Source organism: Salvelinus namaycush, chromosome 10 (genome assembly GCF_016432855.1).
Source record: "Salvelinus namaycush isolate Seneca chromosome 10, SaNama_1.0, whole genome shotgun sequence".
Taxonomy (NCBI): domain Eukaryota; kingdom Metazoa; phylum Chordata; class Actinopteri; order Salmoniformes; family Salmonidae; genus Salvelinus; species Salvelinus namaycush.
The window spans coordinates 22,465,018-22,484,621 of NC_052316.1; the positions used below are offsets into that span (position 1 = coordinate 22,465,018).

The 19,604-nt window shown below is 41.9% G+C and overlaps 1 protein-coding gene across 2 annotated transcripts in view; it reads left to right on the forward strand.

Moving 5' to 3' along the window:
- elavl4 (ELAV like neuron-specific RNA binding protein 4) overlaps window positions 1-13,835 on the forward strand; it is a 39,577-nt gene extending 25,742 nt beyond the window's left edge. The window contains exons 6-8 of one of the 2 annotated variants that reach the window (XM_039001912.1): window positions 8,037-8,262; window positions 10,591-10,629; window positions 13,508-13,835. In XM_039001912.1, the coding sequence (XP_038857840.1) occupies window positions 8,037-8,262; window positions 10,591-10,629; window positions 13,508-13,835 (593 nt within the window). Of the gene's footprint in view, window positions 1-8,025; window positions 8,263-10,590; window positions 10,630-13,507 lie in introns of both variants that reach the window. The other variant, XM_039001911.1, reaches the window with a different exon arrangement.
- The last annotated feature ends 5,769 nt before the right edge of the window (window positions 13,836-19,604 follow it).

Below are 19,604 nucleotides of genomic sequence, written 5' to 3' on the forward strand. Positions count from 1 at the left end.
CAACAGTCTCTTCTTCTCCATTGTATCCCAACCACACTGTTGAAGGGAACAGTAGGCAGGATCATAACCTTACATGTCTCACAGTGCCAGAACCACTCCACAGAGAGAGAGACAGGCAAATCTTCTGCCTCAGATGCGTGCACACGCACAAGTTCTCTTTCTCCTTCTCTCTCTTTCTCCTTCTCACTCACACGTACACACACACACACAGTGCCTGGCCCACCAGCACATACAGGCCTTACCCGGCCCAGAGAGGCCTCCCCTGAGGCAGGGGGATCTGCTGAAGGAATTTCTAATTAAATTTTAGTTGCTGGTGATTAAGAAACAAGGAGGGTTTTAGAGGAGCCCGAGAGCTCAGAGCTGGCACATCACACGTACTGCCATAAAGAGAAATGGACCGTAAATTAAAACTCTCTTGCGACTCACACAAGTGTAACTGTGGGGTGAGAGAGGGGAAGAGAGAGAAAGATTAGTTTAAAAGCTTTGCCTTTGTCCTTTACTTTTTAGTGGTTAACCATTCATATGTATAGGACAGTTAATCATGCATTGATTTCAACATCATTACACACACACACACACACACACACACACACACACACACACACACACACACACACACACACACACACACACACACACACACACGGCAATATCATCAACATAATTTGATATTCCAAATCAGAATTCCCCTCCATCTGTTCAGTTTCAGACATTACTGTGGCTCAGAGTGAGCACACAAGCTCCAAAGGCCAATCTAGGAATCGGTTTGGTTTGGACAAATGTGCTCAAACCCACTAATTAGGAGATTTAGTTCATTTTCACAGACCATCAACGTGATGCATATTGCAGTCAGTCTCCTGCTCAGTATCATCAGAAAGAACTTTGAGTCACAGTTTGCATAGTTCACAGAGTCAGAGAAGACAATGTTCTGTTACAAATAGTCCAAGGATGGCGGACTGAACTCACATTGACTTGACAATGAGTTGGGACTGGGGAATTATGTTATTACAAAGCCTAAGCCCACATTTATTGCCACTGTCCTGATCATGAAGATTCTGCTGTCCATCAAGAAATAACCCCAATGACCTTTTTAACCAATCAGAACATCACACGGTAGGCCAGTCGCTCATCCACACTGATGCAGGCCTGGCAGTCATTGCATAACACATCAATCATGTAACCAAAGTGTTTTGTCAATATTAGTATCTTTCTCTTCTCTCTTTCTATTGATCTCTGCAGAATGGATATGTGTATTTCCCGTCTATCGGAACAAATATCGCAGAGAAGCATTTTTATATCGCATCACTCTCTCTAACCTTTGGGGAAAGTTGTCGGATCATGATGTTCAATGCGAACAGAAACTCAATGTGAAGGAAATATAATACGGAGAGGCTTTGATCACTAGTTAAATATTCTGAACATCTCTGCAGGGCCCAGGCACACAGCAGTCAGTCAATACACATATCCTCAATAAGGACAATACAATTGATCTGGAGAGCTTTCTATTATAAGTTACGCCTAGTCACACAGACCAGAGCATGCAAAACATTCATACACACTACATATATTAAAACCCCGATCAATCAGTATGTGGCTTCCTCTCCATAGACACATCTACACTTTTACTGTGGATGTTGATGATGAATGTTATAATACATTCTGGCTCATGTAAAATCCCCACCATGTGTGGCTGAAGATCAAGGCTACATACTGTATGAGCAAACCTGATTTATTTACAGATAAAATAAGACCTTGTACAACTCATCTCTTTCCTGGTGTCTCTATAACCCACCAGAACCCATAACATGGAGTGTATTGCATAGTTACCTTGGCCTGCGGTCACACATAGAAGCAGACAGATGGCTTTAACTCTGCTTTTACTGAGCGGAGCAGAGAGCACCTAAGCTCTTCAAAGGCTTCTTTCCCACTGCCTTTTCAAAGACCATCTGTATCTATCCCCACAAACTAAGTTACATAAAACAAGAACAGGTCTTTCTCTCCATCTTTCTCTCTCTCTCTCTGATTAGGAGGCATGGAGAGTTTTTTTTCCTAATGTATTTAATGTGTAAGTTTAACAAACATTCCATACAGTTGGTACAGCCACTTCAAAGAGCGGAATGACAAACGGTAGCAAAGCGCTCAGGTTTGGAGCGGAGAGAGAAGGCTTTCATCAGCCGCCTGGACAGATTCTCAGATCCCTCCAGATTTCCCAGAGGAATGTTTGCCGAGCGAAGTGTTGGGGAGCACCGTGGTAGTGTCCGGGTGCAGTGGGATGCAAAAAGCTTTGTCAGGGCACTGGCAGCTCCTTGCCACTGTCTTCCCTGGTTGTGGTTATTAATAAACCAGCCATTCTCTGTGTTCATGTGTGCTCGGAAGAGATAAGTACAGGTAGAGTTACATAAGCCATGGCTGATTACTGTGAATGAAACTGCCTATAGCCTGTAGTACATTGTGGCCTAATGCTGTATGGCCTGTGATAAGTGCTGGAACCGGCTGAAGCTGCCTGCCTGCCACCGTCTGTTTCCCAGCTTTCCTCAGCCTGCCTGTTTGCGTTACTTTGTTTTGATATGCAAAAAAAACATCTGGAAGCTCATTATGTAAATGTTGAAAAAGCTAGTGGGGGGGAGGAAATACTCCACAATATCAACACTGACAGTAATTCAGTAAAAATTACAGTAAAAGTAAAAAGTACTATTAAGTAGATAACTACTGGGATTGTTTTGTTAGATTTGTGCCTGGCTTGAGGGAACCCCTGATGAAAGCCAAAACGTATACCCTACATTAGATTGTATTCTGAAGCGACTGCTGTCAACTGTCTGACACACAGACCTGTTTGTATGGAGTCTCTCTGCTAGGATATCACAGACACTGGTTCAAAGGTCATGATCACCTGACCTGTTGTGGTGTAATTGCATTAGGCCCTGCTGACGTTACAGTGCAGTAGTAGTGTTTCTCCTCATGCCCAGAAGGTCTATACGGCAGTGAAAGGAGAAATGAGAGGAATTACTGTTAGTGGGGTCAAAGACCCTCACACCTCTCTCCACAGCGCTACCATATAGGCACAGAGACCCTCACACCTCTCCACATACACAGGGACAGACCTAGTTCTCCAGAGACCACTGCACTAGCCCGCCACTCTTTACACCCCTTCCTTAATGGACACCACTTCAAGTCATCACTTCATTCAAGTGGCTGGGGTGTTTTTCTCAGATCCCACCCTGAATGTGGGTTTGCAGCCTTCAGCTGTATGCTAAGCCCTGCTGTAGTGTAGATCTTTTCAAACAGCTGCAGCCTGGTGCAGTTCAAGGCCAAGGGACATACATAGACTACTGCTGCTTGTCTGCTCTCTTCACCAGAGGTGTGGTCGTATCCCTACATGAGATGAGTCCACAGGGTGTAAACATGTATTTCATTGCTCTAGAAACTCAAAAATACTGTAGTCTTTAAGTCTTATAATGTCCTGACTCTTCCACAAGGGGCATTCTTGACATGAGTAGCTAGTGGGTTTATGGAGAAAAAAAATAAACAACTATGCATGAAATGAAGTTGGGAAACAAGGCACAACTATGATTGTATTGGATTGACAAATGTTTATAAAATAATTAAAGTGAAAGTGACAAACCAGGGTTCGATACTGCGACCATAACAGTTCCATTTGCGACCGTTTGACTTAGCAGTGCGACACATTTTTTATTGGTGACAAGGGTGCCGGTGAATTTTTTTTATTTTATCTAGTCCCGTTCGTTTTTGCTTCACTTTTATCATGTTTTATTCATACAGTAATGTGCAATTGACCAAAAATAAACCATATTTCTAAAGAGGCAACAACTGCACGGGAATGCCCCTGTCTTTGTGTGTCACGGCTCGACATACAGGGGAGGTTTCGGAAACTCTCTAAGCCAGGCAATCATCCCCGTCAGTGGCCCGCTTGGGCCAGTGATTTTTTTTTTTTAAAGACGGATTACCAAAACTGTTCGTTCGTTGTGTCGATTATTTATCATACGCGCGGCTGCACACATATAGCAGCTCATAAACAGCTGGTTGTTGTGTAGAGCAACTCACCGAAGACCAACAGCGGTAGTAAATATGTTCTTAATTATATTTACCAGTAAATGCTAAGGCAAGAATGGGTATGCAAACCAGATATTTAAAAGTTCAAAGTCTTGGTTGAATATTTGCGATGTGCAGTTCAGTCATTATAGCCTACCTTGAAAATCAGCCCTTTCCTCTAAGGCTCTCTGGTCCTTGAAAAGTCATTGAAGTTAAGGTAGCCGATTTAGAAGTTCTACTGCTCTAATATAATTATTCCGTGATTTCATTTGTGATCAGTTTGAGAGATGCAGCCGCTTTCGTTTGTTTCAATTGAAGGGTGTTGCGCTTCTTGCAGTTAAACCATGTGCGGTTATTATAAGCAAGATAGCCTCATCGCGAACCATTAGCAGAAATCAGCTAAAGCGCAGTTGGAACCTGGTGTTACATCAGTGACGCCTCGCAACACGTCAAACCAATCAAATGCCTTGCTTGGGCAGAGCTCCAAAGGTGCTCACCAGATTAGTACCGTAGGAGCAACAGTGCGTGAAGACTAAACATGTCAACAAAACCAAGCACACTTTAGAATGTTTACAACACGCTGGTTTTCACAGCATTTATGTTATTTCAAGATGAGCTAAAGCTGCAGCAAGAGGGGAGAAATGGTCTACAATGCTGGCCATATCAATATGTTTTTATTTAGACGTTTCTGAAGTGATATTTGGCTGTAAAGGCTAGCATTACGGACAATAAGTAGCTAGCCACATTGAAGTTCGTTTTGAGAAAAGTCAGCTAACCATGTAAGCTACCTAAGTATAACTAACTAGCTAGCTACTAGCTAGTTCAATTTCTCTCATGTTTATAAAGCCAACAAAATGTTAATAAAAACAGCATATTATTGACCTAAAAGGTTAGCTGTGTTAGCCCAGTCGCTAGCTTATCCAGGGTCAGTGATACGTACAGTAGAGAAACCATATTTTAGAGTGTAAAAATAATGTCAATGCATAATGCCATTAGGTGGTAATGCATACTTTTTCGTATACATTGAGTTTTTTTCTATAGGCTATTACAACAATTAAATATAACATTTAAGTCCTTGAATTGTAATTTCCAAGGTCTGTATGAACCCTGTAGGGGGAAAGGGGGATACCTAGTCAGTTGTACAACTGAATGCATTCAACTGAAATGTCTTTTCAGCATTTAAAAACTTCTTCGGGATCGGTGTCCCATCCATGGGACGGTTGAGCTAACGTAGGCTAATTCGATTAGCATGAGGTTGTAAGTAACAAGAACATTTCCCAGGACATAGACATATCTGATATTGGCAGAAAGCTTAAATTGTTGTTAATCTAACTGCACTGTCCAATTTACAGTAGTTATTACAGTGAAATAATACCATGCTATTGTTTGAGGAGAGTGCACAATTTTGAACATGAAAAGTTATTAATAAACAAATTAGGTACATTTGGGCAGTCTTGATCCAAATTTTTCAACAAAAACATTTCATAGATGATGGTACAAAAAAATACAAAAGCACGGTTGTTTTTTTCTTTGTATTATCTTTTACCAGATCTATTGTGTTATATTTTCATACTTTCCTTTCACATTTCCACAAACTTCAAAGTGTTTCTGTTCAAATGGTACCAATAATATGTATATCCTTGCTTCAGGGCCTGAGCTACAGGCAGTTAGATTTGGGTATGTCATTTTCAGCGAAAATTGGGAAAAAAGGGGCAGACCCGTAAACCCAACCCCTCTGAATCAGAGAGGAGCGGGGGGCTGCCATAATCAACATCCATGTCTTCAGTGCCCAGAGAACAGTGGGTTAACTGCCTTGCTCAGGGGCAGAACAACAGATTTTTACCTTGTCAGCTCTGGGATTTGATTCAGCAACCTTTTGGTTACTGGCCCAACACTCTAACCACTAGGCCGCATGGTTCTCCAACTCTGTTTTACCTCCAACCCTAATCTAGCGCACCTGATTCTAATAATTAGCTGGTTGATGAACTGAATCGGGTTAGTTACAACTGATGTTGGAGCGAAAACCTATAGGAGGGTACTCTCCGGGAACAGGATTGGAGAGCCCTGCTGTATAGGCTACTTGCATAGCCTGTAAATGAAAGATAAAATCACCTGCTATTGGAATTATGCACGCATCATTTGCTTTCCTGTCAGATCTTGACCCGGGACAGTATTTTTTCATCCGGACCAGTAGCTTTCAGTTGGCACTAGCCCGGTGTGCCTCTGGCAAATTTTATCTGAATGACAAGCCCTGCTGTGTGCGGTGCGAGTAGGGCCTATAAGTCTACCACTTTGTGTATCTGTTAGCAATGCTAATGATAGCCTAACTGTTTTTAGGTAGATGGAAAGGTAACTTTTGTTTTACTGTGATATCGTTTTGGTATCAAGTATCCTTTTTCCAGTTCTGCACTCTAGAGGATTTTGCAGAAAACATGTCAAAAAACATGGCACTTTGAAATCTGCAAAAAATACATTTAGCACTTTATTGTAACAGTATCTTTTCTTTGCCATTACAGTAAATCTCTCCAAGTCAATGTAAGAACACAAGGGCATGCTAATTTAAAAGATAGCTAGTCATTATTGGCCTGGTTCTGTATGGAATGCAGGTACATTATGGGACAGGTCATCATCAATTATTGAAAAAAAATGTTTAAACATTTTGTGCAACCAAATCGTGATGGTGCCACCAACTGAAAAAGTTAGTGTAGAACCCTGCAAACAAATCAACATAATGTACAAAAACAGTATACACTTGTTACCACCTAGGAATATCAGTATGACACTATTTTCTACCGAAGCAGCAGTGACCCTAGTTTCACATCGGAGCCAGAGCTGTATGCCAACAATTCAAACCCCTTTGGAATAACAGACTGTGTTTATTATTTTCTAGCAGTGACAACCTAATTATAATGTACAGGTACAGGGAAGGCAGGGAGGGATTGGGAGAGTCTGTCAAGAGCTGCAGCAACCCATAAGTTAAATTATTCAGCATTAGAGTGAATGAAAGCATTCGGCATTGGAGAGATTGTGTGTAAATGTTTGTTCAGGGCTGCACATATCAAAAGAGTCTGATTCGAGAAGAAAATGAGACAGCAGAACAGAAAAACATCAATAAGCGCAAGCGTTGTTGTGAGAGAGAAATGACAATAAAAAGTGTTTCTGTGTGTGGTGTAGAGATGTGCACACACAGTATTATGCAAATAGTCCTGGCAGCGTGCTGTCGCTGAGCGAGTGTCCCCTGGGCCAGTCAGCCAGCCTCATTAAAAACGAGCAGCACGCATTTATGGAGACCAAGAAAAGACCTCCCGGGCAGTACGTCTCTCCAAATGTTACTTTCAGGTGGCGGTCAAAAAACATTGCCTTGGAGACGACTCAAATGTCGCCGGCGACATGGCGTGAGGCCTGAGTGTGTGGCCATCAGCTAGGAGGAGAGCAGTGTGTGCTGAGTCCAACACACCTCACGGAGAGTAGCCTCAACGAGCTGTGCGGAGACACAGCACTACAGCAGCTAGCACACAAACAACACAACAACATTTCTGCATCAGCAGGCATCAGCTCCTCTATATCCTCCTCTCATGCTCTTTGTGAGAGAGGAAGACAAATTCTGTCTCTTTGACAGCACAGGAAATCATGGTGGTGCCTTCGCTTTTCCCTCTGCTCTGTACTGTCTTCTTCAAATAACACAATCCCTCTCTCTATGGAATACAAATCATGTCCAACTCGTTGTATCCCCTTTACAAAACGTTGCTTTCAACGTTATTAAAAGCAACAACAGACATCATCTCTGTACCATGTATGAAAGAGATAATAAGGGCTGTTAGTGTGTGTGTGTGTGTGTGTGTGTGTGTGTGTGTGTGTGTGTGTGTGTGTGTGTGTGTGTGTGTGTGTGTGTGTGTGTGTGTGTGTGTGTGTGTGTGTGTGTGATCTAACCGGAACCACATGAAGTAAAAGGACGCCCCTATGTTTGTGATGTGTTGGCCCCACAGGTGGTTCGCGGGGTGTGGGGTTCATTCGCTTTGATAAGAGGATAGAGGCTGAGGAGGCCATTAAGGGGCTGAATGGACAGAAGCCCTCTGGAGCTGCTGAGCCCATCACCGTCAAGTTCGCCAACAACCCCAGCCAGAAGACCAGCCAAGCCCTACTGTCCCAGCTGTACCAGTCCCCCAACCGCCGGTACCCAGGCCCCCTGCACCACCAGGCCCAGAGGTTCAGGTAAATACCTAGGGCTCACAACAAGGGTCGGGAGGTCAGGTTCAGCCATTGGGCTATTGGTTCAAATATATGTTTCTACTATTATAATTACTGTAGAGTAGAGTATGGCATTTTATTGTCTAATTGCAATGATCAACCACCTTGTAAGTCATCAGTCACCAATACGATGTTTGATTCTTTGTGCATTCAACCAAGAAAGCATTTTTGTTCCAAAGAGTGGGTTTCCTGGAGCTCCACCCATAACTGAGAAGAACTGTTTACAAGAGACAGTGGGGTTCTGTCGTTCACAATGTCTCCATCACATCACCTCATCACCCTCCTTATTCCATAATGCAACCAACTGTCATCCCCTCTTTCCATCCACTGTTCATTCCCAACACATACTTAGCCTGATACTCACCGATTCCAGACTGTAGTCCCAATGAGAATATATGAAAATGATCATCTGAACCCAAAAAATATTTAAGATTGTGGAGCAAATTATTATAATACAAAATTATATATATTTATGAATAGTTAGACCAACAAAGTTAGAAATATACAACATGATTTTCTGTTCAGTAGAATCCAGGGTCTAAGCACTGCAGATCCAGAGCCAGCTGCCTGTAATACACAAAGTCAATTTTCAACCTCCTCATCATTACAACCAACAGCCACAGGGCTAAACCTAATCCACAAACTCAGACAGAAATGTATCACCTATCTTGTCAATGTTGCCCATTTGCCACCAGTCAATATAATGCCTGTTTGTCTGATCCATCTCTAAGAAGGCAATATAATCCTTTAAGCAAAATATTGTAGATTTACTAGTATTGATGCTCCACATTACTAATGACAGTAATCGGTCAATTAGGCTTATAATATTTAAGGTAGGAGCAGGTTTAAATTTAAAATACTTTTTTTAAACGGACGGTTACCATTTACATGCATTGAGAGGCACGACTTTTGTATGCTGTGGGTTTGGAGAGGGTGTGTGAAAAGCTGGCATCCAAGGCAGGTTGTTTTTTTACAGCAGTAGCCCATCAGATGTCTCCAGCACAGCGGCCTGAAGCCCCTCCTCAGAGCTTCCAGTCCAATTGACTAATTTACCCACAAAAGCTGATTGCTCAGTCCCAGCCCGCATAATGGCCTAATTGCTGCTTTAATGAGTCAACAAATTTTTGTTCTTTGTTTAGATTTTTTGGTCAGGTTCACAGACGGCATCTCTGCCCACTGATGACCTGCAGCACAGACAGTGTTTTGAAAGGGAGAAGTACTTTAGAATGGCCCCAAGTTCCCAACCCTTCCATTAGGCTGAAAGGCTTACTAAGACATGAGACAGTGCAGACCCATGTGACAAATGATGGTCATTGCGTGGCCACGCAAGGCTCACTCAAAAAGCCTCTGATTTATGTGGCTGAGTGGCTTCCATCCTTGGCCCACTGAGCACAGTGACTATCTGTCTGCAGGACCGGTCTGATTTTTCCTCCCAGCCAACTGACTAGCAAACACCATTCCATTTGACATTCTACATGGACAGGTGTCAAAAGAAAGCACCTTTTTTTGGTCAGTTACTATTCAGTAGTGTTTTGTTAGTCCAAACCATGCAACATTATTCCCTGATTTGTCATCTTCCTCTCTTAAAACCTTTACCATCTCTCAAAAAATGCCAAACCATTACACTGACAGAACTCTGGAGATGGGGATATATCTATTTTTTTAGAATTATTATACTATTTAGTAGTATAATATATGTTAAATTTGTCTCTCAACCTTCTTGAAAATGACAAGCTTAATGCCAAAGTACCTGAGGGGCAATTGGAATAATGATGCAAAGCAGTTTTCATAGTTTATGACATAAATAATAATTATTTCATTCTGCTGTCAGGATCGACATTGAATTTGAGAAAGACAAGATTTCAAAACTTTCTTTGACATCAATACTATGGTTTAACTCACAATTATAAATAACTTATAAATGATTTGACCTCAACACAACAGCACAGATGTACAACGGAACCACTCTGAAAGCCCCGTGCAGCATAAGAATGTGTGGAGCGTGAGAGCGCTCTCCATAGGGCCTCATGCTAAAAAAAGAAAATGTCGCTGTGTGCTGGCTGATTGGGCCACAGAGTGGCCTCTTGTGTTAGCGCTGTACAGTACTGTTGCTAGCCTGCTGCTTTGTTGCTGTGTGAATGACACCACCCCTGACTGGTGGGGCTCCTCAGTGTAATGGCCCATCTCTGGATGGCTTTCTTCTTTGAGTGAGGCAGGGATGTAGAATTAGTTCCATTGAGTGAGTCAACCATCTGCCTGGCATTAACCCCAGAACCCTCCTTCTCTTTACAGGCTGGACAATTTGCTTAATATGGCCTATGGCGTAAAGAGGTAATTAAAACTTCACCGAATGCCAGATGTCCATGTTGACAAAATGATTTCTATCCTGTTTTCTTCATTTTTAGAAGTCACTTGCATTCGAATCAGTTCAAGGTTATTCTGCCTTGATTTTTTTCTTTTCTTTAGCCTTGTTTAATTTGAATCCACCAACCACTAGTCCAAAAGGAAAACAATCGTCTTTTGTTTTCTAATGTTCAATTTGCTTTGAGTATAATGAGTGCTGACTTTTACATTTCGATTGCTTTGAATAGTTTCTGTGTATATTTCTGTTCTCTTGTGTGTAGCTCCTGTTTTTAGGCGTGTTTTTATACTGGATTCAGGTACTCTAGCCTTACCTCTGTCCAGCTTTAGATGTTACGTTGGGATCAAGTTCAGTTTGAAAACACTAATATCAAAGCAGTGATACAATAACAAACCACCCAATTCAATAGGACTTGCCACAATGGTTGTAATAATACATTTATTACAACATGTTATTACAGCAGTAAGCAGTAGTGATGGGGTGTTGGGGTTAAGGGGTCAGGGGTCAGTAAGGGGCAAGATGGGAGAGGCTGGAGACACCTGGATCCCTGCAGGAAATGCTGTTTCGCTGCAGCCAGCTCAACTTCTGATCACCTCTTTTTGCTCATAACTTTTGCTTTTGCTACTGTTGATGTAACATGAAGTGAAGCGGCTGTGAGACATCATGATATCAGCTGATGACATTTTGTTGCATGTTAGAGTAATCAGTGAGTTCCTTTGATGTCCACTCACTGGAATGGAAAGGCTGTGATCCCAGATGTAGCATGAAAAAATAAGCGTTTGCTTTTTTAAATTTTTAAATGGAATGATTAAATAGCTTTTTCTGTGAAAAGAGCAAATCCACTGAATTCATCGGTTTCCATAGCAGTGATTAGCAGCAATTCTTGCTCTGCAGAATCAGAGAGTGAAGGCTCAACTATAAGACGGTGACAGAATGATGCATGGGAAAGACTCTTTAGCGCATAGCTCTACCTCAATGTCCCAGGCAGCAACTCGTTTGTCTAATATACCTCTATTTGTACTGGGGGCAGGAAACAATTAATTCAGTTGAAGGGGGATGCAAATGTTCTGGCCAAGAAAATGACAACAAAAAGAAGAGAAGACATTTATAATATTCACCAGTATGCTGCAGTGCCTGCTGGTTCAACAACACAGTACCAAGGCAAAGACTTTTGAAAATGTACAAACTGTCAAAGCAGTAGAGTTTTGGATACAGAAATCCAACAAGCCCTGCCTTTAGAACAGCCTCTTGCTTGCTTGGCACATGGTTTGAAGTGGTGATGATTAATGAACAAAGGCAAGCGTAGTAGTAGTCAGTGTGCTTTAGAAGTGAGCAGTGGAGGTGGGAGCTAGGGGAGGGTGGGATGGCTGCAGGTCAGCCAGCCCACCCTTGTTGCTATGCAACTCCTCTCCTTTTCTATGGAAGAACCACACAGTGTGTTTGATCCTGCCCTGTTAGACACCACTGTAGTCTCCTCCGTGGCTCTGTTAGCCAGCCTGATTGTCTCTCACCCTCACACACTCACACATACCTGTATTTGCATCGGAATTACTATGGAGGTGTTATTTCACCCAGACAGAGAGATCCGAATACAATTGAACGTGTTAGAAAGGCCTTGACGTGACTAGAGGTTTTAAGACCCTAGTGAAGGGAAGACTTGCTGTTAGAAAATATACATTTTACACAGGGACTGTAATGAGACATAAACAAGAACCAAAAAGGATATTGTGTTGGCAAAAATGTTAAAGCTCAAGTCGTGGCCAAAGTACTGATGAAAGGTCTGAGTGATTCTTGCCGATACTTAGAGGCTCTGTGGTCTGAGCAAGACTATCGATCACTGTCATCCTCATCCGCCCCACAACAGATGACTGCAGGAGTGGGTGGATGGAAAACACTTTGTTCCTAATACTACTGGGTTGTAAAGTGTTTCCATTTTCCATTTAGTTTGCTCCTTCCTTCCTCCCTTCCTTAAGAAGGGAGGCTTCTCCGAGACAGCTGCAGTAAAGCGGAAATCTCAATTAAAGCATACCCAATAATGCCTATAGTCATTCCGAGAGGTGGCATAAGAAATTAACCTTTTATCCAATTTACCTTTTATTTAAAGTGGAAATTTCCTTTAAGCGGAAAGGCAATTAAGTGAAGTCAACTGAGCATTCAAATCTCTATCACAAAAAGGGAGAAGATTACAAGGCGAATAAGTGCAGATTTACTTGGTTGCATACTCAATCTCTGATGAATTTCAAAATCTTTTAATTCAGCAAGTTCCTGTAATTTAGCTCCCAATAGAGGCACTCAGGAAGACCGAGGGAGAAAAGCTTCCCCTTTGCATCCCTCCCTCCCTCGGATGCTGCTGAAGCCATTTCCCAGCAGGCCCCCCACAGAGCAGTCAGCCTTGAGAAAAGGCCACTCAGTCAATATGGAGGCGCACAGAAGGGAAATAGTCTAGCAGGAGGATACAGTACACAGACAGACCCTTAGTCATAGTGCATCATGTGCACTGGGTTGTACTTGTAATAATCAATGTAGGATGGTCAGGAATGCTAGAACTGTTTGGTTGATACTGTATGTGGGTGGGTGCTTTTATTTGTCCTATTTCATGTGTTTTTTGCATATCGCAACTCTCCCTGAGACACACTCAGAGAGTGGGGTCATGGGGAGGTTCACTTTGGACACTTGGAGGGGAACTTGAGTGTATAGGGAAATGCCTTGGCCTACAATCTCAATGCTTGTAAATCCATGCACACGCAGTTGGTTTTCTATTTCTCTCAATTGGGCATTTGTTTCACTTAACATTGTACTATTTCTCTCCCTCCCTCTCTCTTTTTCTCTGTCTATCTTGTGGTGCAGGTTTTCTCCCATCACCATTGACAGCATGACTAGCCTGGTGGGCATGAACATCCCTGGCCACACAGGCACTGGCTGGTGCATCTTTGTCTACAACCTGTCTCCAGACTCTGATGAGAGCGTCCTGTGGCAGCTGTTCGGGCCCTTCGGAGCGGTCAACAATGTCAAGGTCATCCGCGACTTCAACACCAACAAGTGCAAGGGCTTCGGCTTCGTCACCATGACGAACTACGATGAGGCAGCCATGGCCATCGCCAGTCTCAACGGGTACCGGTTGGGTGACCGCGTCTTGCAAGTCTCGTTCAAGACCAACAAGACCCACAAGTCCTGAACCCTTCCTCACTCCAAATCCCCTGTCACCACTACCACTACCACCTTACAGTCGCCCAACACAGCAACTCTCCAGAAGGAACACAGCAAACAAACAAACAAAAAATAACTTGAAATGGCTTATACTATAACTTTGGAACTATAAGCCAATGTTGCCTAAGTATTACAAAATGAAAGATTAAAATATCCATGATTTGGAACCCCTGTGATTCTACAGGATTCCTGTTGTATATCCTTTCTGTTCTTGTGGTTGTTAAACAATTTTCTCTTCTATGTAAACAGTAGCAAAAACCAGTCCCCTTATTTCAAAGAAGAGAATGTCCTTTTTAGATTTAACTTTCTTGGTCTTGATTGAGGATTTTTTTCTTTTTTAAATCCGGATCCACTGTCGTTAGAATTATGCCTCCCTGACAGAAGAAGGGAGGGGGCTCTTTTTTAAATTGGTGACCATTCATTCATTTTTTGTGTATATTAAAACCCCCTAACAATTCTAAGGGATGACACAATCCTGTTTTCTCTGATGCAGAAAAAAGAATTTCTAACATTTGTTTGTTTTGTATTGCAAACAAAACACGTCTTTCCTCACTGGGGTTTGGGAGATGGGGAGAGGGAAGGGATGGGTTAGAATTCCTGATGACAGGTTAAGTGATTTAAAAAACACTGTTGCCAAAGAGAAAATCTCTTTGCTTGAAAATGCGTTTAGAAAAATAAAAAATAAAGAGAAGAAAATCTATTTTTATAATATGATAATTAAAATAATTATTGAAGAATTTTTACAAGAATCTGGATTTGAAAAAATAGAAAAATATTTTGACTGGCTAATTAGGCGGTGGGGGAGGGGTGGGCGCCACCTTGTCTTGTTCGTTCTGCCGTGGTACTTTTTAGGAGCAAAGGTTGTTTGTTTTTAGGAGAAATTGATCGGCGAGGATTTTGTAGATGGAAGGTTTTGTCAAGGGATGCAAATTGAGGCGGGTGATCGTTGTAATTTTTCATAGTGCGTAATTATTCAACAGCGATACCCAAAAGGGAAGGGAGAGGGGTCTTTCAAGGCCTAACCATCCTCACAGTTGAGAGCCCAAAGCAAGAAGACCCATTGTCCACTTGTTTTCTTTTTGTCATCAGCCTATGGGATATCAGTAATGAATATATACACATCTATCCATTTAGAAAACATACATTATCTATTGTTTTCTTTGCTATAATTTTGTGGAATTTTAAAATAACTTCCTTTAGCGATCAACAGTAGGTGCTATATTACATGATTCACATATCTTAAATATCCACATTTGTTGTTCTATGTGTTGTTCAGAGAAAAAATACTTCGATGTTGGCATTGAATTGAGCTGCTGTTCTTGTTTATTTTTGTTGTTGGCCCCCATCTGGTTAGACTATTTCTTGCTGAAATACCAGATGACAGACTTTGGGCCGTGTAAGAATCACTTAACAAGTTTTCTTTGGCTTGCTGACTTTTAGGTTACTTGCTAAGTGTGAAGCGTTGTCAAAATTCAGTAATAATTAGCTAGTTCTGTTAGTCTAGATATTTGTTTCCTCAAAGGATCTATTACAACTGTGTCTTTATTTGTTGTGTACAAATAGATAATATATAGTCTACATTTGTTTTACAATATCTATATCTATATAAGTTGTCACTGTCTTTTGTTTGAGCTTGTCTTTTTCATATGACAACTTTATGAAGTGATGGTTCAGTTACTTAGAAAACACGTGAGGAATCCTGTTTAATATGTTGTCATGTCGCTTGTAAAAAAATATTTAAAAAATATTTGGAGAAAAATTTTGGTATCTGCCGCGGCAAAAGAAACCGAACAAAAGCTTAGAAAATAACTATTTATTCATTTATTTATTGATCGATTGATTGTTTCATTGCTTCAACTATTTATTTATATTGATTATTTATTTATTTTTATATTTATTTGTTCTGTTGTCTGTGTATTTGCGTGAATCTGGTACAGGGAGGGGTGACGTTTCTGAGCAAAAGGGAACAAAGCGACTAGGGGAGAGGCTCTTCCATTAGTCCACTGCACTGAGAACTTTTAGTACGTTTGTGCTTTGTACCGATATTGTACCGATATAAATTACAATATAAAAAAATCTAAAAGTTGAAAACTAAAAACGCTCTTCCCTTATTACTAGAAACAGTTACTCGCTATGCATAACCTAGTTGATAGTTCAATTTGCTATTGCTTTTTTCTTGTCTTGTTAAACAAAATCTTGAAATCTTTTTCAATAAAGTTTAGTCTTAATATAATGTTATAACAGTTGTTCTGGTTCAATATAACCTGTGATAAGTTTGTGTCGTTTTAAAGCCACTCCGCACCCTCCCTCCACACTACCGCTTTGTGATGAAACTTTATGCAAAAATGTGGGTCTGAAGCATAATTTTCAGTTTTCAAACATTTTATAACATCCAATTTTGGAGGCTCAGGCACCTGTATTCGATGAGCAAATGTCCATTGTATTTGAGGGTCATTCATTGCACTGGACTAATCAGTCAACTCACCTAAGAGTCAAACTTATTTTTAGAGAATCATGTTTGAAAATTACAAAAGAACATCTCTTTAAAGAGATCTTGATCATTGTACACTAACTATACTTATGGCAGTTGTTGCTATTTAAAAATACTGAAGGTATTTAATGGATTATACCCATTCTATATTTTATATACTATAATATGATATATATTTTGAAAGGTAAAGATAGGGAATGGTTCCTGAAGTACTGAATTGGATTTTGTTGAGCCAGGAAACATGAGGTGTAGGAAAATTGTAAACACTCAGACACATGCATATATATATACTCTCTCATAACCACATCTTAGCCAGACCATCTGTCATCATCCAACCACTATACAGTTCTGACCTCAGAACACCAACAGACCCCTTTTCATGCTCCAGAACTGTTTGGAGCTTGAATTATGCAAGACCCCAGTAGAATGTTGTTCTGATGTGTGAACATATTTCCTATGTCTTTTGAACTGTGTTCATGCTCATGAGTGTGTTTGTGAACACGTTTGTGTGTGTGTGTGTGTGTGTGTGTGTGTGTGTGTGTGTGTGTGTGTGTGTGTGTGTGTGTGTGTGTGTGCGCGCGCGCGTGCGTGCGTGCGTGCGTGCGTGCGTGCGTGCGTGCGTGCGTGTGTGTGTGTGTGTGTGTGCGTGCGTGTGTGTGTGTGTGTGTTTGTATGGGTGTTTGAAACATGGGGATGCGTCACCTCGGTCTATGCCCAACCCCTATGGCTCACACATCTCCTGTAGCGCCTTCTAGTGGCAGCCTGCCAATAGGAAATCAACAGCCAGTAGTGTAGGAGGGAAGGTTAAGAGAGGAACAAGGCTCTTGTCATTTTTCATTTTCTCCTGAAATGTGTTTGTTTACTATCTGAAAATCTATAAACTATCTTTAAAGACAAAAAAGAAGAAAAAATTTCAGAGCCTAATTGGTCTCTCCTATTTATGTTATTCCTTATCAATTATCAATTATTATTATTGCTATTATTCTTAGTATTCTTATCCTTATTATTAATCCAATTACTGCGATGAATGACTTCATGTTATCCTTGCTAGTTTAGGTCATTTCTGAAACTGGAAACAAAAAAATCTTGCTGTAAATGTTTTTTTTTTCTCCATAAAACTGTTGTGTTTGAATTATTTGTACTTTTGAATGTTGGGACAATAAAATGAGGTGTTGAAGAGCGTTGTTGTTGATTCTCTTGTATGCCGTTATTAAGTGATCAATTGCACATGGTATTTAGCTTTACTCCAAACTCACATCTTAGAAGTAGTGTAATATATTAGATCAGGGGTCTTCAACTCTTACCCAACGAGGTCTAGAGCCTGCTGGTTTTCTGTTCTATCTGATAGTTTATTGCACCCACCTGGTGTCCCAGGTCTAAATCAGTCCCTGATTAGATAGGAACAATGAAAAAAATGAGTGGCTTCGAGGTCCAGAGTTGAGTTTGAGGTTATTAGGTGCTAGATCCCGTAGATCCAAAGTGATGTCAAATAAAAATGTATTTGTCACATGCGCCGAATACAACAGGTGTAGTAGACCTTACAGTGAAATGCTTACTTACAAGCCCTTAACCAACAATGCTTTAAGAAGTTAAGAAGAAACACGTGTTAAGTCAACAACAAAAAAATAATTCTAGGCATAGATAATAAACAGAGAGTAGCAGCAGCGTAAAAGAGGGGTCTGGGTAGCCCTTTGATTAGCTGTTCAGGAGTCTTATGGCTTGGGGGTAGAAGCTGTTAAGAAGCCGTTTGGACCTAGACTTGGCGCTCCGGTACAGCTTGCCGTGCGGTAGCAGAGAGAACAGTCTATGACTAGGGTGGCTGGAGTCTTTGACAATTTTTAGGGCCTTCCTCTGACACCGCCTGGTATATAGGTCCTGGATGGCGGGATGCTTGGCCCCAGTGATGTACTGAGCCGTACGCACTACCCTCTGTAGTGCCTTGCGGTCGGAGGCTGAGCAGTTGCCAAACCAGACAGTGGTGCAACCAGTCAGGATGCTCTCGATGGTGCAGCTGTAGAACCTTTTGAGGATCTGAGGACCCATTCCAAATCTTTTCAGTCTCCTGAGGGGGAATAGGCTTTGTCATGCCCTCTTCACGACTGTCTTATCGTGTTTGGACCATGATAGTTTGTTGGTGATGTGGACACCAAAGAACTTGAAGTTCTCAACCTGCTCCACTGCAGCCCCGTCGATGAGAATGGGGCCAGCTCGGTCCTCCTTTTCCTGTAGTCCACAATCATCTCCTTTGTCTTGATCACGTTGAGGGAGAGGTTGTTGTCCTGGCACCACATGGCCAGGTCTCTGACCTCCTCCCTATAGGATGTCTCATCGTTGTTGGTGATCAGGCATACCACTGTTGTGTCATCGGCAAACTTAATAATGGTGTTGGAGTCGTGCCTAGCCATGCAGTCGTGAGTGAAAAGGGAGTACAGGAGGGGACTGAGCACGCACCGGTGTTGAGGATCAGTGTGGCGGATGTGTTGTTACCTACCCTTACCACCTGGGGGCGGCCCGTCAGGAAGTCTAGGATCCAGTTGCAGAGGGAGGTGTTTAGTCCCATGGTCCTTAGCTTAGTGATCGCTCTCGCTGCTGGTGATTCTCTGATCTACCTCTACGCAGACGACACCATTCTGTATACTTCTGGCCCTTCTTTGGACACTGTGTTAACTAACCTCCAGACGAGCTTCAATGCCATACAACTCTCCTTCCGTGGCCTCCAACTGCTCTTAAATGCAAGTAAAACTAGGTGCATGCTCTTCAACCGATCACTGCCCGCACCTGCCTCCCGTCCAGCAACACTACTCTGGACGGTTCTGACTTAGAATATGTTGACAACTACAAATACCTAGGTGTCTGGCTAGACTGTAAACTCTCCTTCCAGACTCACATTAAGCATCTCCAATCCAAAATTAAATCTAGAATCGGCTTCCTATTTCGCAACAAAGCATCCTTCACTCATGCAGCCAAACATACCCTCGTAAAACTGACCATCCTACCGATCCTCGACTTCGGCGATGTCATCTACAAAATAGCCTCCAACACTCTATTCAACAAATTGGATGCAGTCTATCACAGTGCCATCTGTTTTGTCACCAAAGCCCCATATATTACCCACCACTGCGACCTGTACGCTCTCGTTGGATGACCATCGCTTCATACTCGTTGCCAAACCCACTGGTTCCATGTCATCTACAAGTCTCTGCTAGGTAAAGCCCCGCCTTATCTCAGCTCACTGGTCACCATAGC